General features: G+C 41.6%; 1 protein-coding gene across 2 annotated transcripts; it reads right to left on the reverse strand.

The window, feature by feature from the left end:
• Positions 1–454: 454 nt before the first annotated feature.
• C4H10orf71 (chromosome 4 C10orf71 homolog) lies at positions 455–24,588 on the reverse strand. Of its 2 annotated transcripts, XM_051618902.1 has the most exons (4): positions 24,283–24,588; positions 19,905–19,972; positions 12,199–12,369; positions 455–10,326 (listed from the first exon to the last, which is right to left on the reverse strand). In XM_051618902.1, the coding sequence occupies exon 4, from the start codon at positions 10,150–10,152 to the stop codon at positions 5,545–5,547; it is 4,608 nt and encodes a 1,535-aa protein (XP_051474862.1). In that variant the 5' UTR covers positions 10,153–10,326; positions 12,199–12,369; positions 19,905–19,972; positions 24,283–24,588; the 3' UTR covers positions 455–5,544. The 2 variants fall into 2 exon arrangements, with proteins under 2 accessions (XP_051474862.1, XP_051474863.1); XM_051618903.1 differs by lacking the exon at positions 19,905–19,972.
• Between the last annotated feature and the right edge of the window lie 2,811 nt (positions 24,589–27,399).

Genomic DNA, 27,399 nt, shown 5'->3' on the forward strand with positions numbered 1-27,399 from the left:
ATCTTTTAGCACTGCAAGCTGCTTCTCCAAAGGCTTGAGTTAAATCTGCTTTAATAAAAACAGAGAGCTTTAGGCAATTGGGACATAAATGATTTATCTTCTGCACTATTGAAACACTGCTTTCTAAGTATGTTCAATAGCACATTAGAAATAAATCTCTAATTGGCCATAGAGTACCAAAGATCTGACTATCTAATGTAAAAAAATCAACATCATTAAAACTTTGAGAATATAAAAAAGAAGCAAGGAAAGACCACAGGTCATTTTCAGCCATTCCCTACCCATGTAAACCCCATAATTATAATATTACCTTTGGTATCAGGGGACAGTGGTGAATGTAAGATCATCATAAGACCAGAATAATAATCCTAAAGGCAAAATAAATTAATCACTGACCTCTGCTGTTATAATGAGCACTTCACAAAAAAAAACCACCACCACAACAACAAGCAACCCACATTGGTGTTCAATTTACTCAAGTGTTCCATGTTCTTTCTATCTCCTATCAGGCTCTGAAGTGGAGTTTCTTAATAAAAATTACTAATGTACACCAGTTGCTCCAAATCACACATTTTTGTGCATTCATGAGAGCCCATGTAACCCATCATGTCCAATATCACCAGCTTCTGATACTGCTTTGTAGTGAGACAGAGGATCAAACTTAGAGTTCTTTACTTACTCAGAAAGGAAAGACAGTATATGCCTCAAATACAGATATGCAAACCTGTCAATGTATTTCTTGTAAAAACATAGCTAGCCATTTTTCTGTTCATACTCTGCTATATTAAAGCACTGTAACACTTTCACTGTCAGGAAGGACTGCTTGGATAGTCAGGGATCAAAGCAGAGCAGTCCTAAATAAAATTGCTAGTCTGTACCAGGACTGAGCCAAAATCACTTTGAGAAGACTTTCTTCTGTGTTTCTTAACACAACAGACAATGAGAGAAACCGAGAAATATAAAATCATCACTGACAAGAATCTGGAGACTACATACAGTCTGCAGAACTGGTTAGTAAGGAAAAAGACAAGCTACCTTAAGTTACACATCTGCTAACGTCCTCCAAGTAGAGGGGGCAGAGGGAATGAGAAAGTCCTGATGTCATTTGAATGGTGGCAAGATGTTGGTCCTCTTCCAGTGCTGCTGGACTGGGTGCTGGTACCATATCCCCAGGGTCCTCTGGCCAGATTGCTGCCCTCACACAGCAGGGAGCAGCAGGAATGATTGCAGAAGTCCTGGGCTAAAGCTGTTCTCTAGCCTCTTGCTCCTTCTCTTTATAAGGGGTAGGAAGGGAGCAGATGCCCTGTATCCAGTCATCTCCTAGTTCTTTTAATTGTGTACCACACACATGCACACATAAACACGTATTTCCATGTTGTCAACTTTTTCTGCTGTTGCAACTGGAGATAAAATTACAATGAGATAAAATTACAATGAAAAAGCTGTCTAGAAGCCACTCCAGTATTGTAAAACAAGTCCCATTTATTTTATTAATTAATAAATAATTACGTATTTGCAAATACAGTTGCATTGATGGATCGTGCTGATGACAATGCATTTTCTTGAACAGATGACTTAGGAAGGCACTGAACAGCCAAGGAGGAGTAGATAAAAATCCGTGCATGTAGGCCATTTCAATGAAACTGCACTCTAAAACAAAAGCAGCATTTTGCATGAGGAAATTTGAGTTCTTGGAGCAGAACCATGGCTGTGGGATGGCAGTACAAGTCTGCCATGTGACACTGGACTGGAAGGTGTTGCAGAAGGAGAAGGAGGTTCAAAGGGAGGCAGTTCTGGCTCAAGAACCAAAGACTAAGTAAGCCAGGTTTGGTCTCAGTCACATCTGCCAGGGAAGAATCACCGCTGTAAATGAGCCTCAGGGCATCCAGAAATGCAACATGCAATAAAGGCCATGTGCAGAAAAATGGAGTAGTGAAAGCAATGGTCCTCTATTCCCTTCAGCCTGCTGCTCTTCTGTGAATGCAACGAGTCTACTGTGTTTTTCAGTACAAACCACTGGCTGCTGGCAAGGCAGAAATCATCCTAGCTTGCCTCAACACCCCTTTAACCGATGATTTAATGTCACTATCAGTCGCATCACAACACTGTGCTTTCCTACAATTGCTTTCATGACTATTGCACGTTTCCCATAGTCTCCCCACCCCTAAAAGAAAAAAGTCAATTCACTGTCATTTTTTCCTAATAATGACCTCTTACATCCTAGTTTCCTGCAGCAGCAATGGGAAAAAAACCAACAAACAAAACCAAATAAACACAAACAGAAAAGGGTATGGGAAGAAAAATGCTTGTTAATTTAAAGCTCAAAAATTTGTGTTCATAACCACAGGCATTACTGCTGTCTTATACTGGTATGCAAATGGCAGTTTTATAGGTATATTACATAGATATATATGTATGCATATATATATATGTATGTATATATATAAATATATGGTTGTTTATGTGTGTGTTTGTAGACACACACATTCCTACAGCTTGGCAAGCAGTTGGCCAACAGCATGGTCTAGGCCAGAGTCAAGTTTGCTGATGATTTCATATTCAAATGGAGTCAATACCAGGCTGGCACCTAGAGCAACACTTTTTTAGAACATCATTTACTCCCTGTGTCAAAGTGCTCTAGGGAAATCTCTGGACACATGATGAGAAACACTTTCGTATTTGTTTTCAAAGCTCCCCAGTTCCATTTATTTAATTTAGTTACAAATCCTCTACATCAAAACTCCCTCTGAGGCACGAGCATGTTTGGAGACACAGTCTGATGTGAGTGCAACTCTTTGAAGCTAACGGAAAGTATTGGCCAAAATAAATAATTCCTACTTGAAATGTATTAGGTATCCAAGTTAGGACTGGCTCCTTTTCAGATACCCACGTTTCAGTTTGCCTTCAAAGAGGATTTTTAAAAATTCAATTGTATATTTTGCGTATCAAATTATTATTTCTTTTCTATCTGTGCATGGATACTTTGTATCTGCAGTGTCCCTTTGGAAAGCATGCTAATTTTATTCTGTTCACTGCAAGTGTGCCTACTTCTGGACTTGTGGCTGTTACAGGCATTTACATTTGTAACTGGCAAACCAAAAAAATGTTTTATGCACTCTGCTAAGCTTTCAGATTACATAGGTTCTGTCTAAACATACTGTGTAAAACTTTAACAGATCTACTTATCTACATTTTAACATGTAGATGACGTTCTGCTTCATCCTGGATAGGCATGCTGCAACAGCAACAAAGAAGTGCAACATTGATGGCACCATGGCAGTTTAGCAAAGTATTTGTGACCAAAAAAAAGATGAAAAGATTCATAACAGGTGTCATTTCCCTTAATTTAACAACTTGAGAACTTATCTTTGTTCCTGAAACACTATTGTTGTTGTTTGTTTCTTTCAAAATTATTCCCTTCCAAGGGGAGACTGCATTTTCTGAGTTCCAAGTCAAAGTTGGTTTAAAAATTTTAATGTTTGTAAAATAGGATAATAGGATAATTCAGGCTGCAAGAGATCTCAGGATGTGCCTGAATGAACCTCCTTCTCAAGGAGGGACAGGTCTGAGGCCAGCCCAGGTTGTTCATAGCTTTGAAAACTTCAAAAAGTGGAGACTGGACAATAAATGTTCGTTCAAATATGGGTATTTAGCTGAATGTACTCGAAACCCAAACCAAACCAGTACAACCTTCTCCATTTATACCCCACACCTCTGTTGCAACCATCCCTGCTGAATCACAAAATGGCAAATTTGAAAATACTTCAGAACAGGTAAAGCAGACTTCAAAAAATCATTAAAGGCCAAATCTAAGCCCCACTGAAATCAATGAAGAGATGCCTTTAGTGTCTTTCTAGCATCTCGGTGGGAAATATTTTAGCAATTAGCTCTGATGAAAGTCTGTTGGGCTCAGGACAGCTTCTGAACAGATGGCTCTTCTCAGGGATGGGGGAAGGCTGAGAGCTGACTTCAGGTTAGGGAAGAAGATGAAACACCAAGCATTGGTTGGTGTCCTGAGAGCAGCCTCGGCTGTGGGAAATGAAGAATTTACTGAAGAAAACTTCTATAATAAATACTAAAACTGGGAGAGAAGAGCAGTGCCTATGCTATATCTTCATGTTGTATTTATTAGCAAAAGGCCTGATTCCACCCTTTGTTTTCAAGAAGTGAAGTCACCTCACTGAAAACAATCCTGTAAAAGTAGCCTGAGATGTGAATCAGGCTGAAAATCACTAGTATAATTCTTCCTTAGAGCTCCTGCACTTCAGTTTTAGTTGAGGAAAACAGCATGAAAATGAGACAAAGGAAACTAGTACTCCAAATATAGATATTTATAAGCAGGCATATTACATTCATTTTTTTTTTTTTTTTCACCAAGGTTCTCTCATTAGCTATTATGATAAAAAAGAGCTTACGCAAGGATGAGTAATATTTTGATACAGATCTTTCAAAGAAAAGTGATAATCCAAAGAAGCACTTTTCTATAAATTAATATTTTGGGTGGTTTGTATCTCTCACATTTTTTATTTGTTGGTTTTTTTTTTTTTTTTTTGTGTTTTGTGGGTTTTTTTCCCTTTAAATCTCAGAATTCACAAAACCAAAATTAGGTATAAGTTTTTCCAGGTTTTAAAAGTTAGTGCTCTATTTCAGTGGGATCCTGAAAACAAAACAACCAAAAAATGCACTTCAATTGTAATAAGCAAAGGTCTTCTCACCTGAACAAAACATTAAATACTGTTATGGGATTTCATTCAACCTTGCTCCTAACAGAAATATTTCAGGCCAAATATCAAGGTACTTGGTTTTAAGCTGCATTATAAATAATCCCTGATCCTAAGAAAAGTTATTTGGAGGTTATCAAGGAATATAAAGAATTCAGCAGCATGTTAGTGGACATTGCAAAAGTATATGAGAAGTCTAGAGCAGCTGCAACTGTATTCTAATTGTTTATAAAGGTTATTTGACATGACTGTTGTATTGTGCATCCAGCATACAATCTTCTTGTCAACAATATCTGGGCAATAAAAGTGTGCAAAAGATGAGTCAGGTTTCTGACTTATTTGTAGCCACATGCTTTCTACTTGTCAGTATAGTTCAAAGGCAGTGAGAAAACTTCAGTAGATGCAGCATCTGCCCTAGTTCTCATAGGATGGACAGAATGGTCTCACACATTTTACTTTGTGTCATAGATGGTGCAACACATCTGGGTAAAAGGATATTTGCTTTGGCAATCCCAACCATCATAATGGCAAAGCAGCAGCAGCAGCAAGCAGTGGCTTCATACTGTTGTATTGATTGGTTTAGCTGGCATTGCCCCTTCATCTCAGTGATAATTAGGTGCTTTCTCAGTTTCACACTTCTTCAGTTATCATCACCTTGCATCTTTCAACAGGGCTAGTTTTCATTTTCCTTTCTATGCAAATCACAATGAGATTCAGACATAAAGTGTTGTACAAACATCAAATCTGCATGTGGTTTTGTGTGCATGTGTCTGTCCAAATGGTTCTTAAAAACACTAGCTGGCATATTTTGTTACTTGAGTTTTCAGGATACTCCTTCAGCAGCAAAATCACCTATATCGGTGAGGGACACGATGTCAGTGTTTGGGATTGGGCTCATGTCCTTTTGTAAATGAACTTGAGTTCCTACAGCATCTTGACTGTAGGGGTAAGAGGCTGGTTCAATATAGGGTGGGTTGTCCACAGCTTCAGCATATTTGTAGTCCTGCTGGCCATCTTCAGGTAGTTCAGCTGGTTCTCCTGGTGCAGCTGGCATTAACCAGGTAGGTTCAGAGAGCTGAGGAGGTGACTTCAGCACTGCTAGAGATGAAGCTGGTAAAGGCAGCACTCTAGGGTAGGAGGCATAGGGAGAATTTATAATTTCTGAAGAGGGGGGCTGGTATAAGTTCCCTTCCAAGGAAGGGACTGATACTTGAACATACTTGCCAGTTTCTGGGTCATAAAATGTCTTTAAATTAACTTCAGCTGGTAAATCAACTACATAGTATTGGCCAGAATCAGGGTCTTGGAGGAGTTTACGCTGGGTTGAAGAGGGTGAAGGGCTTACTGCTGATGCACCACTGGGTCTTCCAGTACTGGTTTCTATGGGAGTGAAAGTTGAGTGAGGGACAGGATGAAGAGGAGAATATCCCAAGGCTGAAGGAGAGGCTAGTGTCTCTCCAGAATGAGAAGAATTTCTCCCTACAGCATCTGTATGCTCAGTCTGATGTATTTTCTGCTGTTCTTGCATTTTCTTTCTCCTGCTTGCCAGCTTTTTGGCCCGCCGCAGAGCCTTTTCTGTTTTTGGTGGCACAGCGGGAGGCTTACCTGCTGCTCTGTCCCCAAGTCCCCTGGGTTCCATTCTCTCAGCTGCCCCTGCAGAATCAGAAGAAAGATTCCTCTGTGTCAAATCAAGGATCTCTTCTGCAGACATGTCAGCATGGCTCTTTAGTGCCATATTTAGCAAGACAGGGTTTATAACATCCTCTCTGTCTCTTGCTGGCTTGCCTGATGATACACAGGCAGCAATAGAGTGTGTCGTGCTGCCTGACCTGGGGCTTGCAACAGCAGAGCATGCAAGACTGTCTAACAAAACTGGTGCACCTTCCATATGTAGGCTGTCCTCTAAAGCTTCATGGGATACAGGAGAATATGTGTGGTCCTCTGATACGGAGCCAGTCACAGGGGAAATGGTCTCCTTAGTGATTATTTTTTTTGTGCAAGAGCCACCTCTGCGATTAGATAAATGATGATTCTTAAAGTAATTTGTCTTTCTTTCTGCAGAGCAGCTGGGGTTGCTTTGTGCTTGGTCATTTTCCAGACCTAAATTTGGCTGTGTTAAGCTGTGTCTTGCCTCCCTAGTCTGGGACTTCTCTTTCCTTCCACAAACACTTTCCTCATTCATTTTCCCAACTTTATTTAACAAAGCTTGAGTCTCTTCACCCTCTGTCAGCTTCCCTAATGAAAGGTTCTCTCTATCTTCCAGAATACTGGGATCCAGTGTTGCTGAAGTAGATTCAGGCTCACTGGCCTCTTTCCCTCTGTCAGTTCCTTCATCCCTCACATTCTGCTGCCCTCTGCCCTTCAGTGCCGACCAGCCTAACGCTTGGGCATGCAACATATTTCGGTGCTGCTTGCTGCACACTGCTGGGGGCACAAGCCTACTTTCCATTTCCTTATAACTGCTGCTCACTGTATCATCCAGGGAAAAGGACCTGAACAGTGGCAGCTTGACAGCCCTTATTACCTGAGGTGACCTGACTGTGTTATCTTTAATCATAAACAAACAGGGTTTTGTTGAGCTTGAAGAGGGGGGTGTTTGAGGCTCCTCAGACCTCGGGATGGTTATGTCCCTTTTACTGCCAGAAGCAGAATCAATGCTGTTGGTGTCTTCCCTTTTCTCTCTCCTTAGTTTCTCTTTCATGAGGCTTCCCTGTACATTTCCAATAACCCTCCTGTCCTCTGCTGCACCAGTAGTAGAGCTGACACAAGCATAATACTGCAGTTCATCTTCCCCAGACTCTTTCCCTCTCTCCTTGTGGCTTTTTTTACTGTCTGCACCCATTTCACTCTCAGTCTTCGGACTTTCTTGAAGGCATGCCTTCTGCATCAGGAGAACTGGTGGAAATGGCTCTTCCTGCAGTGGCTGCTCTACTGTGGAGACAAAAGATTGCTCTGAAGAGCTACTGCTTCTTTTCCTTTGTGCTTCACAGCCAGTTACCAACTGGATGGTTTGGATATCACTGTATGGCACATCCTCCACTGGTGACAGTTGGTTCGGGAGCATTTTGAAGACAAACTCTTCATTCTGATTAGCAGCCTGGTTCTCTTTTTCTTCACCCTGCACACTGGGATTTTGAATGGGCTGCCCAGCTGCTGTATCTGCATTGTCTTTACTGAATGGTTTCAGTGCTGGATACTGCAGAAATTTCCTTAAATCCGGTTCATTTGATTCATGTCTGAACAAGAAGTTTTCATTATGCCCTGTATTTTTAATCAGATCTTTGTGCTTTGAATCATCTTCCTGCAAGTTGTCTCCAGTTTGGTAAGAGAAAAGGTCTGCTGTTGTCTGGTGTGAACTCAGAGTCAGGTAACTGTCTGTAAACTGTCCAGTTAAATCAGTTTTATTGTCCTTTTCATGAACACTGCCAGACAATACAGAGGTTATATCACTCAATTCATCCTTCTCTGCAATATTTTTGCAACTATTTTCTTGTAAAGTCGAGAGTGAGACATTCATATTTGTACTCTCCTGTGTACTTTGCCTAGCTTTATTTTTCTCCTCCAAGGCCCTTAACAAGGGAGAAGGGGTATAAATGCTTTTAACACGTTTACGCACATCCTTCAAGTTGAATAACAGACTCGATGCTCTCAATTTGCAACTATCCCGAGACCTGTAATCATCAAACATGCTCCCCTCATGGTCTGTTGCTGCCGTACTCTCAATGGGAGGAGTTGCCAGTGGGATCAGCTCACTTTCCAGAAAGTGTGCCTCCTGTTTTGGTGGTATGATGGGTGTTAAGAGTTCAGTGATGCTGAAAGAGGGACCGATGGATCTAGAGTTTACCTGTTTAGCCAGAGGAGTCACAACCAGTTCAGCTTCAGCACCAGTTGCCTTTTCAGACAATGTCTCATGACTGGCTGTGAACTTCTCATTTGAAGCCTGGCTCTTTTCTGCTGCCATTTTTGTAGCCCTGTGTCTTCTCCAGGGTGGACAAGTATTGCCCAGTTGGGGACTGAGGGCCTCCTCTTTAGCTAAGGTTGCCTGGGGTCTTGGTGGAGGTGAGCTAGGTGCCTGTGAGATGAGTGAGGGTGAAACCATCCTGTAGGATACAGTTTGGGGTGAAGCAGAGGTTTGGGACATGGCAAGGGGGGAAAGCCGAGCTGGCACTGGGGGTGGTGGCACAGGAGGGGCTTCAGGAGTAGAGGGTGTTGGAGGATGGCCCTGCTGGGTGGAGGGTGAAAGAGAAAGTTCCTGCTGGACAGGGGGTGGCCGAGGAGGACCCTGGTGTGCATGGATCCTAGGGGGGGGTGTGGGAGGAAGAACCTCAGGAAATTCAGTTTCTGAAGAGAGAGAGCCCTGAGGTATGTGTACAGCTGGGAGGTAGATGCTGAAAGTAGCTTCTGGTGGAGTTGGCTCAGTCTGAAAATCTTTCTCCTGCTTCTTAGCAACAGTGATCTTGAATTTATGTTCTTGTATGTGGGATCCTTTAATAAATGGTCCTTCTTCTGGGTATGCAAGTCCTTCCTTTCTTGTTTTTACATCAACAAATTTCTCCTTTTCAGTCAGTTTTTTATGAACATTCCATGATTCAAAAGCACTATTTTCACTATGAAGAAAACTACATTTTTTTGCTGGCTCATTAGGTTTCACACTTCTGGTTTTTAAATCCTTTTTAGATGAACGGGAAAAATTTGACTTGGCTACTTTTGACATCTCAGTCAGCACAGGATAATAACCATCAGAGCCACAATAGTTCAGGTCTATGTTATTAGGTCTTTCCAGCGGCTCCTGTTTGCCACTGAGACAGTGGGCATCTTGACAAGCCTCTGAAAATTCAGAAACTTCCTTATCAACGCTTAAAATGTCTGTGTCATCCCAGCAGGCCATATTGTTTCCATGATTTAATTTATATTTTTGAAAGCTGTTTGTAATGGGTTGTTTAAGGGCTATCAGGGAACCTTCTGACCCTTGGTCTGCAGTTTTATCGAATGTCTTAATTAATGAGGACACTTTTGAAATATGTTTATTGTTCCTTGGACCAGGGACTGATAAATTCAGCTTTTTCCTTTCTGTGGCAAAGGTGTTATTTTTAGCAATCTTTTTCTCCTCTGGAGCACATTTTGGTAACTGCTGGAATGTTGAAGCCCGTATTGTATGTTCATTGTTTATTGGTGTTTGCTTCTTACAGATGTTGCTTTTTTTGATGGTATGGTTTAATGGCCCTGGGTGAAATTTAGCAGAGAACTGGAGGGCAAAGTCAGGTGAAATGGCAAGATCTGGTTCATTGTAGGAGTCTTCGAGTTCTGCCACACACAAGCTTTTGAAAGCCCGGTCTGTGAGACTGCTCACCTCTCTGTCTGTGTCATCCAGAAGACTCCCAATACTTGAGGAGTCACTATGTCCTTCTGTATATTTCTTATTTCCCTGCATTGTTCCTGGGAGTCATGAATTAATTATCCAAAGGTTGAATTTTGGGTGTCAAATAGGCAGCTGAATTGTGTTGGGTGGTTGCAGCTGTTTGCAATTCACAAGCGCAAAGCAGTTCCTCCAAACGATGCTGCACATCCATTCATCTTACAGAACAGCTGAAGGAAACTTTCTTATCTGTAAAGCCAAAAAATATAAATTATCATTTCCCTATATTAACACTATTAGCATTTTCCAGATATATCAGTCACTGATCAATTTGCTCTTACATGTATTCTAAGCAAGATGCTAGCAACACAATAAACAATATGAAAAATAATGGTTATTTTTGTCAATTCCAGTAGATCATGATAGAGAGTTTAATTTCTGAAAAATGCCATTAAAGAAGTGGTTTCACCTCGGATTATTTGCTTGGGTTCTTAAACAAGGATATAAGAGCCAAATTTCAAGTACTTCCTTTTCTACACCTGCAAACCAGAAACACTTCATGTGCTGTGCTTGTGTTTAGCTGAGAAGGTTAGCTGTCTTTGGCCAGGAAGAGTTAGTAATAAAAAGGAAAAAAAAACTTACTTAATGAAAGAAAAATTGCTAAAACTTACTTGGCAAGACATAATAATAATTGTGAAATAAATGTTGTGAAAAATAAAGTTGTTATAGAAGACTCTATTCTCATTTGTTTATTAGCTCATGATTGTGGGAAATGAAGTCTATAGAGATGAATTTGCTTATATGCAGGCTGGAGCTTTGCTGTGCCAATTACCCTGAGCAGAACCCTTGTTTGAGAAAGCAGAGTGGTGCAACAGATAAAGATGATTTACGGAGCATCAGTATGTTCCAGGCAAACATCGCTGGGGTAAAATCCTTTAGTCACCCATATCCAGATATGGTTGCCTGATGCAAAGTGAAGAGGCTGCTAATATCAGCTTAGCCAGCAGAAGGCAGGAGTGCCTAGGGGACTCCAGCAGACCCACTAAAGGATCATAGGTAACATTTGGTTTCCATTCCAGAACTGCTGAGAGCAAAAGGTAACCCATTCAACAAAATTATAAAACATCATAGCCTTCCATTAATCCCTGTTTACAATGCACAGTCAGGGCCCAAAGCACTGTGTTTTTTTTTTTTACTATCTCCACATCAGTCTGAAGACAGGATAGGGGAATCCTTGGATGGAACAGGTATAAGCAAAATAGACTTTTCAGCTACACTTGAAGTCTATACACTAAACCTCTTAAAAGTTTACTGTGTAATCTCTTTAGATGCTTATTCTTACATTCAAGGGCTTGAGAAGGGCATTGACTAAATTACAGTGAGATTCAGCTTAAAAGCACATTCAAGAGCTAGTTAAAAGGAAAGTCCTTTTAGATTCCTTGAGGAAAGTGATCTGTATCTCCGTTTCCAAGTACGATTGCATCATTAACTTGTGGTGAGCTGAAATACTATGGTTCACATCTACAGTAGCTTCCAGCTTCTATACAGGTGGAAGCTGTCTCCATCACAAGCTTGAATCCACTGTAGAACTGAGCAATGAGATCCAGATCCAGATTTCAGCCCCTCCATCTATTTAAATCCATTATTCCATTTTGGCTCATCTCAGTGAGACTCTTGGAAAGGGCATGTTTTTTCCTGTGATGACTCAGTGCTGGTTGAAGAAAAGTCAGAGGAACTGGACTTAATCAGCTGAGTTTTGAGTTTCAGTTGTTTCTTCAAATGAAACAAACTCTTCACCTTCCTTTTCCATTAAAAAACACCCCAGCCAACCTATTTTTTGACTCAAAGTATCAGAGTGAATCTTAATTCTGTCTTTCCAGTTATACAACTCCAATGACTTATGCAGAACTACACCAGATTTACACCAGATGTAACATGAGCTTAATAGAGCTTCTCCATTTACCCTGTAAAAAGACTTCTCAAAAGTGAGTTTCACTCCTGCCCCACAATTCTGTATTTCTGTACAGTGCAGCAAGAAAAAAAAGAGAAGACTAATAAAAGGCCATCCCTTTCTTGGTTTGATTCTTAACTGTTATATGAGTGGGAAGTACAGGTACATACCTGCCATGCAATCTTGCTTCTCATCTTTAGAACTCCTTGTCATGCTTGTATTTGGCTTCATTTTTGACGATCTTTAGTGAGAAAGTAGAAACAGTCTGGTGATATAGATTTGACAGAAGCAGTGTCCTGGGATGTTTCCGACCTTCAGCATTTTTTTATCTTAAATGAACTCTGCAATTTGAAAACAAAGACATTTGTTTGCATGATCTGAAGATTGCCTTGTGAGGAATTAATTAATTTGTTCATTCACATTTTACAACTATTTTGGGAATGATTTACAAGATTTCTTACCATAAGAGACAAGTATCCATCCCAGAGTGATAATAACCAAATACCTTGAAGGTAGTGGAGTGCAGTCAGGTTCCTAGCAAACTACCACAACCTCCACCACCCCATGGCAGACCCAGAAAGGACTAACAGCTGAGTGAGCAATGGTTTCTTGGCAGTCTGCCCATGCTGGATGACATCTCCAGGCTAAAAGCAGGGGTTGTTCCAGACTCCTTCTTCCCTGTTCATTCCTGCTGTGCCACCCTTTCAGAAGCAGTGCAGAGGAAAATGTGTGCCTTTGGTCCACCTGTATATGACTTCCTACTGCCAGTAAGTATAGACAGATATAAGCCTGGTGGACTAGCAACTAATGCAGCTAAGGTTTGAAAATCCATCCTTTTTACTATTTCTCTTTTAAAGGAGAAGAAAGGTAGACAGGTAGGATTGCCAGGGGCTTTAAACAAAGCAACTTTTTACTTCCATGCATGAACCAGAGTCAGGAGATGCTAAAGGAAAGCTCAGCTATGGTGAATGAGTACTGCTGCTGTCCTTTTGCTGTGGAGACCTCCGAGGTTTAGGCTAGGTTGTTTAATCTTTGCAAGAACATATCAGTTTCTTACAAGGAGAACTACCAGGGCCTGAGGTAATGCAAATAGCATATAGATGCTACTCCAGATTTTCCTGAAGCAAGGGTCTCCTCTAATGAAACTTTTGTGTCAGTCTGTGGTATTCAAAACCCACTGGTATAAACAGCAAGAGCTCACAAACTGAAATGCTCTCCTACACCTTACCTGAGGAAGGACAGCTGTGAGTGGTACAAGCCTGTACCAGTCTGAGCTTTCTGTGGTCTGGTTAAGATGTCTGAGTAAAAAAAAAAGTAAGTGCAAAGAAAAAAAACAACTATTATTGGTAAGTCTTGTTGTAGCCAGATGTAAAGGGGCATCCTCATTGCTAAGTTGTGTACTCAATTACCTCTTTGCTCAGAGATTAAATTAAAATTTTACTGCTTCCGTGGTACTCTTGACTGTGCAAAATCAACAGAGCTGTAGGAGATTGTGATTATGTTCTGGCTCACTCATCACTGGGTTGTTGACTAAATTCCAGCAGCACAGTGTTTATCACTATTTATTGGTGGTGGTGGCTGAACTAAGAGGAAGCTTGGCTTTCAGATCTCATGAACACAGGTCTAAAGAAACATCTTGTCCCTTGTAAACTGAGAACATTTGCTGAAAAGTGAGTAGGGTAACAATGAACATGGAGAGCATGATGTAATGTCAGAAATTATATTCCTAGATGGAGTCACTGTTACAGAAACAACTCAGCGCCACTGATTAAAAAAGAATAGTGACTGTCACTGTCTCTGAAACCCATGTGAAGATTCTTGTCTCTCCTGGCCATCATACTAATACTTCAGCAGGGTAACGTTTCAAGCTGGAAACATTGGATCTATAACAAGTGTTCAAGATGTAGATCGCTTCTGGGATTGGACTGAAACAGCAGAACTGTACTGATCTGGCTATCCCTTGCATAGGTATGATGGCAACTTCTGAACTTAGGGCAAAGAAGCTGTTCATGGCTGATTTAATAACCTGGTAAAGTCCAATTTCTTTAATTTTTAGACAAATGGCAGCCAGAAAGCAAAGTGCAGTGTTTCATAGAATCATAGAACAGTCTGGGTCAGAACGGACCTTAAAGCCATCCAGAAGGACTTTGACAGGCTGGAGAGGTGTGCTAGTGCCAACCTCATGAAGTTCAACAAGGCCAAGTTCAGGGTCCTGCACCTGGGTCAGGGCAACCCCAGGTACAAATACTGTGTACAGTTCTGGTGCTCTCAGAACAAGAAAGATATAGATCTGTTGGAGAGGATCCAGAGAAGGACCATCAAGATGATGAAAGGGCTGGAGCACCTCTGCTATGAAGACAGGCTGAGAGAGTTGGGGCTGTTCAGCCTGGAGAAGAGAAGGCTCTGGGGAGACCTTATAGCACCTTCCAGTACTTGAAAGGGGCCCACAGGAAAGCTGGGGAGGGGCTTTTCATCAGAGAAGATAGTGATAGGATGAGGGGTAACAGTTTTAAACTGAGAGAGGGCAGACTTAGATCAGATATTAGGAAGAAATTCTTCACTATAAGGGTGGTGAGGAACTGGAATGGGGTGCCCAGGGAGGTTGTTGATGCCCCATCCCTGGAGGTTTTTAAGGCCAGGTTGGATGAGGTTTTGTGCAACCTGATCTAGTGGTAGTGTTCCCTGCTCATGGCAGGGGGGTTGGAACTTTAAGGTCCTTTCCAACCTTGACGATCTATGATTCTAGTTCCAACTCCCCTGTGTAGACAGGGACACCTTCTCCTAGGTCAGGTTGCTCAAAGCACCATACTACCTGGCCTTGAATACTTCCAGGGAGGGGGCACCCACAATTCCTCCAGACAACATTTTTCCGTGTTTTACCACCTTCACAGTAAAGAATTTCTTTCTTACCACTGATCTAAATCTACCCTTTTCAGCTTGAAACAGTTCCCCCTTGTCCTGTCACTACCTGCCCTTGTAAAAGGTCCCTCTCCAGATTTCCTGTAGCCCCTTCAGGTACTGGAAGGCTGCTATAAGTTTCAGCTGTTATTTGTTTAGCTTCCTCCAGGCTGAACAACTGTCTCAGCCTGTCTTCATAGCAGAGGTGATGAAGCCCTCTGATCGTCTCCATGGCTCTCCTCTAGACTCACTCCAACAGCTCCATGTCCTTCTTATGCTGGGGACTCCAGAATGGGACACAGGACTCCAGGTGGGGTCTCATAGGCTTAGGCTGGGATTCAAGTAGTTAAAACCTTTAAGGATCCCTGAATTTAGGCTATTTTTAAGAGAGAGGAAAGCAATGCTAGGCATTTGGAACTCCTTGGAAACGCTGAGAAACATGTAAAGTATTTGCAGTAGGCATGATCTGATATGAGCTACCAAAAAAGCTTGCATGAATGTACAGATTTCAAGGAGCTTAATCAGAAACCAACCTCTCATCTACTTTAAATAGGAGATTTTTTTCAGTGGCTCTCTTAAGTGCCTAGCAAGTTGTGATGAGGAGGTTAAATTACAGAGACTATTTCTGGCCTGGCACAGACTGAATGTCAGCTTTTTTCACTGGACAGGAGCTAGGCAAACCAGCAAACTTGGCCAGAGTGTGTGACATCACTGTTGCTGCAATATCTAAAGGGCCTGTTGGTTTCCCCATCCCCCCTTCGGCTGGTATTTGGCTGACATGTTTTGTTGTGAGACATCATGGTGGCATTACAGCAGCACCCTCAGGAGCTGCATTGCAATCTGAAGTCAGCAGAACTGCACTCCCCTTGAGGATGGAAGAAGGGAGAGGGAGGGAAGGTTTAGATTTTATAAATCTTTGAGAGATAGTTTCTTCATGTAGTGCTCTCTGTATGGCATCCATCCACAGCTCCAGCCCAAAACTCAGGGCCCTGTGGTGATTGCTGGCTGAGGTTTATTCAGCAGCTCTGCTCCCACACATGCTGCCACTGCTGCTTCCAAGGGCTCATCATGACAGTTAGTTAGCTTCTTATGTAAAACAGGAGACTCCCTAATGAATTAATGACTTTTTGGCATGTTTTTTCATGTCACATACAGGAGCTCATAACCAGATTAGAGTACAGGATGGAAACAGCTATAGGTCATCAGGATGAGACAACACTCCCAGCCAATGGCAGCTCCTCACTAGCCCAAGTAGGGCTGACTCACTGAGCTCTCGTGGGTATCATCATCAGGAAGTCCAACATGGCAGCAATCAGTACATCAATGACTATTGATTGTGCTGCTGTCAGTCAGTGATCATAGTACCACTGTCTTCATTTTGCATTTAGGAAAACAGATAGACCCTGAGAGTCCTTGTCAGAGACAAGGAGCCAGAAAGATGTCCAGAAGAAAGGAAAGCCCCCTGTAGATTATGGTGTAGAATAACTAAACGTCCCTCGCACTGGGCTGCTTGAACTGTCAAAACAGTCAAGCTCCCTCTGATTTGCCTTACTGCCTGGGCAGCTCTAGGCACACTGCCTCTCTGAGCAGCCCTCAGGGCACATGAACACGGAAGAGGCTCATGACACCTTCACCAAGGAGAGTGCATTTGCTTGGGAAGAGAGACAGTGGTGATCCAGCCACATGTCCCCAGTTTGTCAAGAAAGGCAGTTTCTAGATTAAGATGATCATAAGGTGAAAGCTATTAGCAAAGGCCTCCACTTCCCTCATCCAACAAGATCACTTTCATTTGTGCTTTGTAGTCATAAAGGGCAGCCAAAATTAATTCTCCTGCTTGGGGGAAGAAAATTTGCTTAAGTATAAATACCTGCTCCAGCTGATGGAGGGTGGAGAATTAGGTCAGTCCAACTAAGGGTGAAAATCTCAAACACTGACAGAAATTACTAGCATAGAACAAAGTGACCACAGCTATTCCAGCATCAGATCTTTGATCATTGCACTGGAAAACAAGGTGAAGGAACCATGTGTCTGGACCAAACCAGTATAGTCTGGGGTTCATTCCCCTTGTGGATTTGGGCCAGCAATTGTGTCTTGAACAGCTTGTCCTGGGCCAGAGAAGAAGAGAGACTGTTCTTGACTTTGGGCCAACTTCTGTTCTCAGTTACACTAATATAAATCTAGAATAATTTTACTGACGTCAGTTGAATAACTGAGAACACAATTGGTGACTCTAAATGCATCTACTTCCTAAGCTGACATTGGTGCACTATCCAGAAAGCTACATAAGTGACTGTAACCACAGTAAAGTGAAATTCAACATCTCTGAAGAGCCAAACCTAACCCTCATGTCGCATTCAGACCAACATGCAAAGGACAGGGATTTGGAACTGAGGCCACATTGCTATACCACCAAATCATGTCTTCTGGACAATTCCAATTTTTTAACATGTATCACTCACCACTGACAACAGCAGTGCATTTGGGATAAAGTAATTTTGCTCTTTTCTGCAATACTCACTAGAATATCTAGACCCAAGAGTGGTGTGGTAGACATCGTGTAGTCCCAGACCAGCAAAGCTGGCTGGCAACCTGAATTGTCATCCTGTGGACATTATAATCTTCTGAAATGTGTTTTTGTGTGTGTGATGGCAGGATGTTCTAATTTAGATAGTTTTGACATTTCACATGGAACAAGGATTCTGAAGAGCAAGTAAATTACAAATTTTAAAGTTTTATTCAAAATTAAAAAAAAAAGTTTCAGATTATTTCACTATTTTTACACTATATACTAAGAAAAGAAACTGAAACTTTTGATTTTACTTTCTACATCAAACAATACCCTGATGGTATTGCAACAGAGATTATGATCTTGTTCTGAAATTTCCCTAAGTAAATATTCAAATAAAAAAAATAATTTCCAATTATCTTTCTAGGGGAATTATCATTAAAATGAATATGATTGTGATTTTATTTATTTAATCAAACAATTTCTTTTCTGAAGAAAAGACATCTGAATCCTTTTTCTTCACTGAAGCTAGTGCATCTGTTGCCATAGGAGCTGGAACCAGGGACTCATCAGACTCACAGCTCAAGGAAGGTCAGTGAAACATGGTAGAAGCATGAATGTGAGGAGGAAGTGCACCTAGCTAATGACCTTGTATTATATATCCTGCTCTGTGTCCTTTCCCCAAAGGATGTAAACCTCTTCCAGGCCTCAAATGGAATGCTTATCTCTTCAACTCAGACCTCAAAGCTCCAAGCACTGGGAGGTGAAGACCTCGTGAAGAAAACTGGAAGGAACAGAGACAACTTATGACAGCTGTGAAGAATCGTGGCAAGTCTCTCTACCTTTCCCTTTCTGTATCAATGCCAAAGACCCAACAGTTATTTCCAGCTGGTCTCTGGACTGCCTTTCCCAATGTCCTCCAAATGCCCCATCCTGCCGGGAGGTCTGTCAAGTCTGGAAGAAGGAGATGTCTCTCAGAAAGAGTTGTATCTGAACTGAGGCTTTCTTGCAACTCCTGTACACTCCTTCCATTACCTGAGCCCTATCCACCACTTTGGAGAATCAGTAACATGCAGACATGATGGAGTAAGTCAAAGGCATAGAGTGCAGGACTAATGCAGCAAAGGGCAGGTGCAGCACTTGACAAACAGCACAAGTCTACGAGAATCACAAGGCAAAGGGATGGTGCTCCTCCCGTGACCTGGAGTCAGCACAGACAAGTGACATTTAAACAACTGAACCCAAACAGTGCATTTCTTGGCATTAAATGTCTGACTGGAAAAGGCCACTCTCTGTAACTAAGTCAGTCATTATAGACTGAGATATTTTTACAGCTCACCAGTAGTATTGCACATGGACACCTCGTGGCTACTTATCCTTACAAACTCTCCCACTTTGACCAGGATTTCTGTCTCATATACAGATCAGTGGCTAAGGCCCAGCTTCAACTGACTGATTTTTCTAAGATCAAACAGGGCATCTGTGGCAGGGCAGGGAACCAAACCTGTTTTCTGAGTTACACAAGAAGAGCTTAACCTTTGTTAGTTAAGGCAAAAATGTGTCTTCACACTGCCCATCACAGGGCATTGTACTTTACCATGAGCCTCTGCAAAAGAAAAATACCCTTCAACTGAGTATGGTGCTGTTGCTTAGCATTATATTGTATAATGTATATAACGCAGGCATCATATTGTATAGTGAAATCCAAGCAGATATTCAGGTGACTGATTAACTGCAAAGATCTCAGCTCCACATCAGGTCCTTGATACCTATGTCTCTCTTTGTGATTATCAAGACTCCAGCTTTCTGCATTAGTTCAAGGTGACAACTGACATTGTATTGGTACAGCCCCTCCACTGAGCACTGACAGGATTTTGGCTAATGAGACAGGTATTAATCTACTGTCATTTACTCTCAAGCAAGGCTTAGAGGATGAAAGCTTCCAAGATTTCACTTTCTGAGTGGAATAAAGGAGATTTTCCCAGAGTAGAGGGGAAGTTGTAAAGTATTGGAGCATCACAGTGGCTAGAGACGGGAGATGACAGAGGGGAGGGAAAGGAAAAAAAACACATGGACAAGAAAACAAATGTAATGGCCTGAATGCCTTGTAAAGGAGTATGCCAGACAGTCCCAGCCCCTGTCATGGGAAAACTGTAATGGTACCAGCAAGTACACTAGACACAAGAGGTAAGCAGGCATGTTCTCCTCTGTGACCTACACAAGGAAATCTTCATCTAGCAACCAGCCATGCCTCACTTCTCTTTCCAGGCTGGGGAATCTGAAACCATCCCCTACTTGTACTGCTCTCTGCATCTTCCCCAGCACACCAATACCATCTGCACTGCCAAGTTTACGCTTAGACCATTTAAGCTTATTGACAAGGAGAGTTTGACCCACACCCACTCACATAGGATAGCATCTCAGGAAATAACAGGCTTGCAGAAAGTATTATTATTTTACCAGTAGTCTCACCTGCTCCTTTCCTTTATATCTTCTGGATATTTCCAAGGTTTGGACAAGGATTTTGCTGAATTTGTTTTCTATAAAGTAAAGAATGCAAGTCATTTGTAGGTGCTAGGTTCAAAATTGTTTCGAGTTCTAATTGGTTTTATCAACTACTGAATTCCATGGGATTTAGGGGTGTGCAATATCCTGAAATAACTGTATTATGTTACCAAAGCCAAATAAGTATGTGTACTAAGGGGCGAAAAGGTAGACACTTCGGTTTTTAAGGTTTTCTGGCTCAGGCTGCAGGAATAGAGCTATTTCTTACTTATACCTAGCTATAACTTTAGAGTGCAGTCAAGAGAGCTCCATTCTTGAGCAAGCAGTGTGACAGGGAGGGAAGTACACACTTTATACATGCCAGAGCTTATGACTCAAGCACACAACCATCCATTCGCATCACATCTTTGCTCCGATGAAAAATGGCTCCTCAACCATTTGTTATGATAAAAGAGCCATTCCAGTTGAAGGACAAAAGCTGTAGCTTGTCTTACTCCTGCCTGCTATCTAGAAGATGGCTATGGGACAGCTAGCTATGGTAGGACTTCAAGAGGGCAGAAGAGAGCCCACTCACCCTTGTCCAAGTTGTTACCTTGGGAGGCCACACTATAGTCCTCATTTTGAGGAACAAAAACTGGTCAGTAGCCTTGTCCTGAGCAAGACAGACAGTCCTTTCAGTTCTTTATTCACTGTGCAACAGAGGTTTGGTTTGGGTCTTTTTTTTGGGTTGTTTTTTTTTTGTCTGTTTGTTTGGTGGTGTTTTTTTGTATGTTTGTTTGGTGTTTTTTTTGTTTTTGTTTTTGTTGTTTTTTTTTTTTTTTTTAGATTTTTTTTTTCTTCCCTGGGAAATTAAAGACTCCCTCTTCCTATTCAGAGATTGATTCATTGTTATGATTTAATGGTGTGTCCCCAAGGCACCTCTTCATTCTTCTACAGTTAATGCATATGCTAAGGCATTTCTTGCGATTATCCTGTAAAGGATATATGCAAAAGACAGAAAGGAAAATAACAAGGGTTTTAAGTAGAGTTTACAGTTGTTCCCCAAGAGAGATTCCAGTGAGTCTGGCTGAATCAGTCCCTCAGCAACATCAGTGATGCTGTCATCACAAGGGTTTTCCAGACCCCTGAGGCCCTCTAAAGAAACTTGCAGGCAGGCAATAACACCAACCACAGCTCAACACTGTTACCAACCCCTTCTTCTTCCCCAGCCCTTCTCCTCAATTCTTCCCCATACCCTGAGGGGCAATTTTACCCACTTCTCTATGGTTTCATTCAATTAACAAGCCTGGTCACAACTCGTGTAGCTCAAAGAATAATTTGTCAGTTTTGGAGAAACAGACTAAGTCCTAATAGCACTACTTCACAGCAGATCAGTCAAAACAACGATCCTCAGTGAACAAAAGTATCATGATCAGGAATGCTGCTCCGCTGCTCCAGCCCAAATCCTGGTTGCATCTGGTAGGGTATGGTTCCCTCTTAACATAGTGCTGCTTCTGCACCAATATCCCAGGCAGACCTGAGTGCTTACTCCAATTTCTGCACAATTACTCCCTATGCTTAGCAACATGCAAAGAATGGGGACAGGGACAAAACTGACATACATCTCAACAGACCAGAAGCCATCAGAAGTGTGTAGAATTGTAGAAGGGTCTATAAAGAAGCTGACAGGCAAGCCAAGCTGAACTTAAGATATAACAGTTTATGTCTGCTCCACATAAAGGCAATAGAAGCACAATTGAGACTGAGGATCTGCAGTAGCTGTGAACTGCCATGCACTGCTGTTTGCTGACTCTGCATATTAAGGTGTAGCCAAACATTAACTATGTTTTCTTTTAGAAACTTTTCCAAAAGTTGCAGGGATTTTCATTTCTATCTAGTATGAGTTAGATGGCCTTCATGTACCTGACTCTCATAGCCCTATCATGATTCCCAAAAGAGCCTCAGACAGAGTAAATGTGTAACAGGAAAAGCAGCCCTGAAACTACTGAGATGTAGCTATGTGAGAGACTGAAGAAAAAAATGCATCACTATTTGATCTGCTTGGCTCATAAGAAGGTTGATCTGACTGTTATGAGATGATTTAGATGAATCATTACCAGATAAAGCCATCTTGTAAATCATTATTTGCAAGCACAGGAGATGGATGATAAAGAAACCTTGGACTAAAATTAAGTATCTGCTTTCTCTATCTGTCTGAAGAGGATAATTTGGTGGGGCAACCCAAGGAAGAGGGATACTTTACTTCTTGGGAAGGGTTGTCCTCTTATGGCTTCAATGTTGCCTCAGTTTCTCTGGGGCTGTTAAGGAACAGGGGGCTTGGTGGCAGTCTCTTTGACCACACATACATGAAAGCCATAAATACCTGACAAGCAGCAACTTAGCCACAAAACATCAAGCTTAATACAAACATGCAATTATATGTGCGTGTATATATACACACACCTTTAGATATTTATGTTAAGCAATCACCGACCCACCCAAAAACATATGCAGGCTTGAATGAAGAGGAACAACCTTTTCCCAAGGGTAAAGTCACCCTATCAGTGCACACATGCAGCTCCCACTGTGTTCCCTTTCCCCACACACTGTCACCTGGCTCACAGACTGCTGGTCCCAAAAAGTGATGCTGCCTCAAGCAGCGCACGTTAGCTCTAAAAGCAACGGACTCACCCACTTGTTTACAGTAGACAAAGTTCTGTGTGACCTGGCACCCCAGCTGCAGGCAAGACAACACATCAAAGCCTGCAGCTAAAAACCACTTGCAGAATTTGCCTCTGCCAGCAACTTTCTGTGTGTGTAAACTCAGCTAGACTGAAGAAAGGAAAGACTGAGACAGATGAGTAGTATTTTCTCCCAACATGACTCATAGGGTTAATTGGCTTTTTTCCTGGTCTTGGAGGGATTTACATTTCCATGGGATTTTTGCACAGCTCTAGTAATGCAAGCACAGTCAAGACAAACATTTCAGAGGAGCAGGCAGGAATAAGAGTCTACAGAGTGACATTTCCACGTGCTTTTGATTTTTGGTGCAGGGATGCAATGACACCCAGCTGAGGCCTTCAAGTTCACTGATGAATGCCCGTTACAAATGTTTTGGTAACTAAAGTTGTGACTATATAGGTAAATACCTTCCTAGTGACAGGCATAGAAGGATGCAGAAATTTAGTAGTTTTGGGGCTCCAACATACTGGGAATCTTGTTTGCTGGCATTTTCCACAAGCCTTATCCTTCAAGAATTTAGCCAAGGGTATTTTTTTTTTACATGGTCAATTCCTTGAAGAAGTGAAAGAAAAGAGCCATGTATATTAGTTCTGTCCAGAAAGCTTATTTCTTCTTCTTGTCTCTTCTTACTGTTCCTCCTCCCCAGCCTCCCTCCCAGCAATGGCAGAGGGCTAGTGAGGAACTCTCTAGCTGATACTGTACAAAGTCAGTGTGAACTGGTAGCTTTGGCCTGCTGCTGGAAAATTTTTTCTTAGTCAGATTTAATTGGATTGCCTGTTCACAGGCCAATTTTGAAAAGCATAAGCAGTTTGATTTCTCAAGCTCATTTTTTATTATTTTGTTCTTATTTTGCTACTGAGTTCTGCAACTAGGCTAACAAAATGCAGTTCCTTGAGATGGCAGATTAAGAAGTTCTGCAACAACTGGACTCAGAAAAGCTTATGCCATTTAAGAAATTTTCCAGTGATTAAAATTGGATACAAGTCATAGTCACAGTCATTTATAGTGGCCTCTTAGTACTGCCTAGGTATTTGAACTATTTTACTTTTTCATGTTCTCTAATATACCAATTGCTCTCTATAAAATACTTAAATTATTCCCTTCCTTTTTGTTCCAAAAAGAGAATGAAAAATGCCTTCAACCTCACATTAAAAAAAAAAAAATCACTAAAGTTTTCAAGAGCTTTATTTTATATCTGTAGGCAGTAATAATCTGGAAAATAAAATCAATGTATATTTGCTTAAAGTTGCTTACAGCACAATGCACAGGGCAATTAAATGGAGCTTCATAGCAATTTAGTGTTTGTTTTTGTTTTTTTTTTTAAATAACGTACCTCTTTACCAAATAATTATGTGTCATAAACAGTAATCACTGCATACAAATCTATACGTATGTCTCCTTCACACAGACTTTCAGAGACAAGCCTGCATTTTTCAGAGCAGAAAAAGCTGGACAAAATTAAAGGACTTTCAACCTCTAATAACTTTTAAAAATATATAAATGTTGTTTGACTGATCTGATAAAATACACAACTGACCCTTGAGTGCACACACATTCACACACTCAGACACCACCATTCTTCACCATTTCTCTGCTTAAAAACACCCATGTGCTTCCCCCTTACCTTCTGTGCTCCAGCTTCCTGATCAGGGACAGTGTACGGCTGCACTTTCTTCCCTTAAGTCAAAGCCCCAGCACATTTTACAGCAGCCTGCTTACTATTAGCACTTGCCATTATTTATGTATTTCAGACTGTCCTTCTGAACTTAGTTATCTGAATAGAAATAACTGAAAAAGAAGTAAAACAGTAAAAGTGGAGGAGCTAACTTGTTAGCCCTCGCAGACCTGTCCAGCCAGGTGAAGTGAGCAAGGAATCCAAAGTTAGTAAAATGTATTTAAATAGTTATCAGGCAAGGGAAGCCAAACGGAGATCATGGTGGGGAAGAGACAAACATACGTATTGGAATAACCATGCGGTGTCAAGTAACAGACAGATGAAACAGTCATCAGCTATTTTTACATTCAGATTCGCTGTTGGTAATGCTTCAGAGATAATACAGAAAGCAATGCTGCGTGATTGGCTTGACACTGCCAGTGATTCCAACCTGAAAGCACCACATTTTTGTACGTACAGGTAGGACTCCAAATGTCTTCTAAGGTCACCATTAAAAAAACTGTGTAAGAAGTATGCACATGAGTAACATATTATTGCCCTACCGGTAGTTTTTCATAAATAGATCATTTCATCATCAAGGCTGGACAAATGTGTGCAGTGTTCTTGGAGTAAGAACCCCATTCCACTGTCCTTCCAAAGCAAACAAGGCAGGCCGGCCCCCTGGGAGGCACATGCCAGCATTGGGTTTCATTTGGCAAACTGCAATAGGATGTTGAATAATAAGGGAAATATGCTGTGAAGTCAACAAGCTACGATTTTGTACTGTAGAGATAAACAACGGACTGCACCCTGTGCCACAATGAGTGCACAGAGCTCCTTACTGAAGTCATGGGACTCAGCATCACACTGGACTTGAGCCACAGCCTGCAGCAAAATGAAGATCAGAATCTCCTACAGTTACAGCCAACTCCTGTTTTCATGCTAGAGCAGGGCTCCATAAGACCAATGTTCATTCGCATATTAAAAAGAGCTGCCAATCACATTGCTACAGCATGAGCAAGGCAACAACTATGTAGTATCTGCTGCCTGAAAATCTCCAAGCACCATGAAACTTTTGATGAACTAATCCTTCCTGCAATCCAATAGCAGCCTCAGTTTACCAGTCTTTGGAGGGACAATGACCTGCCTTCTGTGAGGTAGCCTTCAGCTTTGAATTCTCCACCTGGGAGAGGTGTATCACTCACCTCAGATCCTAGCAGGAAGCTCTTGCAAAGCTCACTCTCCTGGCCTGGGCTTTTGGTGCTGCAGTGCTTCTTCCAACTCATCTCAAATTAAATGCTGGTCTTGCCAAGCATCAGGGCACTTCTGCTACATTCTGGCCCCAGACAACAAACTTCCAACCCACCCTTTTGTACCCATCAGAGCACCTGTGCACTGTGCACAGATTTGGCGTGTGGTTGAATCATGGCACCTACGAACTGAGACATCAGAAAAAACAACTGGCACATTTTGCAAATAAAAAAAAGGTTTGCGATGAAGACAGTGGAAAAGTAGTTTTCAGGCACCCTCTGACACTAATGCAGGCAAAACTGTCTGTATATGTGTGTACGTCTCTCCCGCACATTTCTAAAGACGGGTGGAATGTATTTCTGGAATACTTGTGCTAAAAATAAACCCATCCCTGCTGTCTATGAAGAGAGGCAGGTATAGCCCTGCTTTCTGTAAGCCCATGAACTTGTGAACTGCCTAGAGGCTAAATCACAACTAGAAAGACTCCTATGGAAATTGTAATTGCTAGTGCAGGAAGGGTGACTGATTGCTTGGAAAATCCAAACCAGGCCTCTCACATGAGCAGCTGGGGTTAACACTATTCATCATGATGAATGTGCTTTACAGACTCCAGCTTTGAAAGGACTCAGATCTTGGGATAGGCATTATGCTTGTTCAAATATGATGATAATAAATACATATATTTGCAAATTCAGTGCTCAGATGAGACTCTGGGATCAGATGGCCTGTCATTAAAATAAAACCACTTCTGGGGAAAATTACTGAATAACAGACAGCAAACACAACCCAGTGGCACTTAGATGTTGTTATCCTGCTCCCAAGAAAGTTAAAAAGCAAAATTCCTGCTGCTTCTTTTTGGTAAATGCAGAGCAGTAACAGATCAGACAACTTTTGTAGACAGGAATCTGGACCAGAATTCTAAATTTATATGAAAAGAGCATGCAATTTGCACAAATATGTTAACGGAAAATGAATGTATGTACATATACATAATGAACTCCATCTTTCACACACACACTTAAAACTTCATATGCTTGGCAAGGCTGAGAATACAGACATGAGAGCTTTATGGAAAAGCAGGAGTTTTCAGCCTTCTCTGACTTGTATCCCATCCCTTAACACTTTCTCCAGGGAAACAAATGATGTTCTGCCCTACTGATAGAGAGAGTTTTTTTCCTTTGTTACCTTAGCTGCAAATCCCAGAGAAGCAGTATGCAGACCCTGAGGAGTCAATGGACTGATCATATGCAAAAAGTCCCTGTTACATGGCAATCAAAAACTGATTATAAACTGAAATGAAGACATGCCACCCTAGGAAAATGCAAGCATCAAACTGCTTTGGTAGTATAAAGTAAATGGTCTATAATTCTCCTGGCATTAACAAGCAAGGGGCCTATTTAATAACCCAGGAGAGCAATATGACTATACTGAGTTTTCAGTTGTTTGTTTACAGCACTTTTTGTCCAGCAGAGCAATGCATGTTCAGTTCTTACCTGCCAGCCACAGACTGAATCATTTGTTGACTGTTATCACTGTCAGTGCAGTAACTTGGTCTCTGGGCACTGGACAGATGAGTGCAGAGCATTGGCTGGACAGAGCAGCTCCAGGGTTATATTAACTGAACAAAGGCAGTGAACTGTGGACTAAAACATGTTCCAGAGTTGGACAACACATTTGTCTGCTCTGCATGTTGATTGCCACACTTGCAGGTAGATATTGCTGTGCCCCACCTGAAGTCTTGCAAGGCCTGTATTTCTCTGAGGGTGTTTCTAGCACCTGCATGTCTGCTCCAGGATGTGCCCACGAGTGCAGCAGCATTACAGAGATGAGCAAGGA

Source organism: Apus apus, chromosome 4, assembly GCF_020740795.1.
Source record: "Apus apus isolate bApuApu2 chromosome 4, bApuApu2.pri.cur, whole genome shotgun sequence".
NCBI lineage: Eukaryota > Metazoa > Chordata > Aves > Apodiformes > Apodidae > Apus > Apus apus.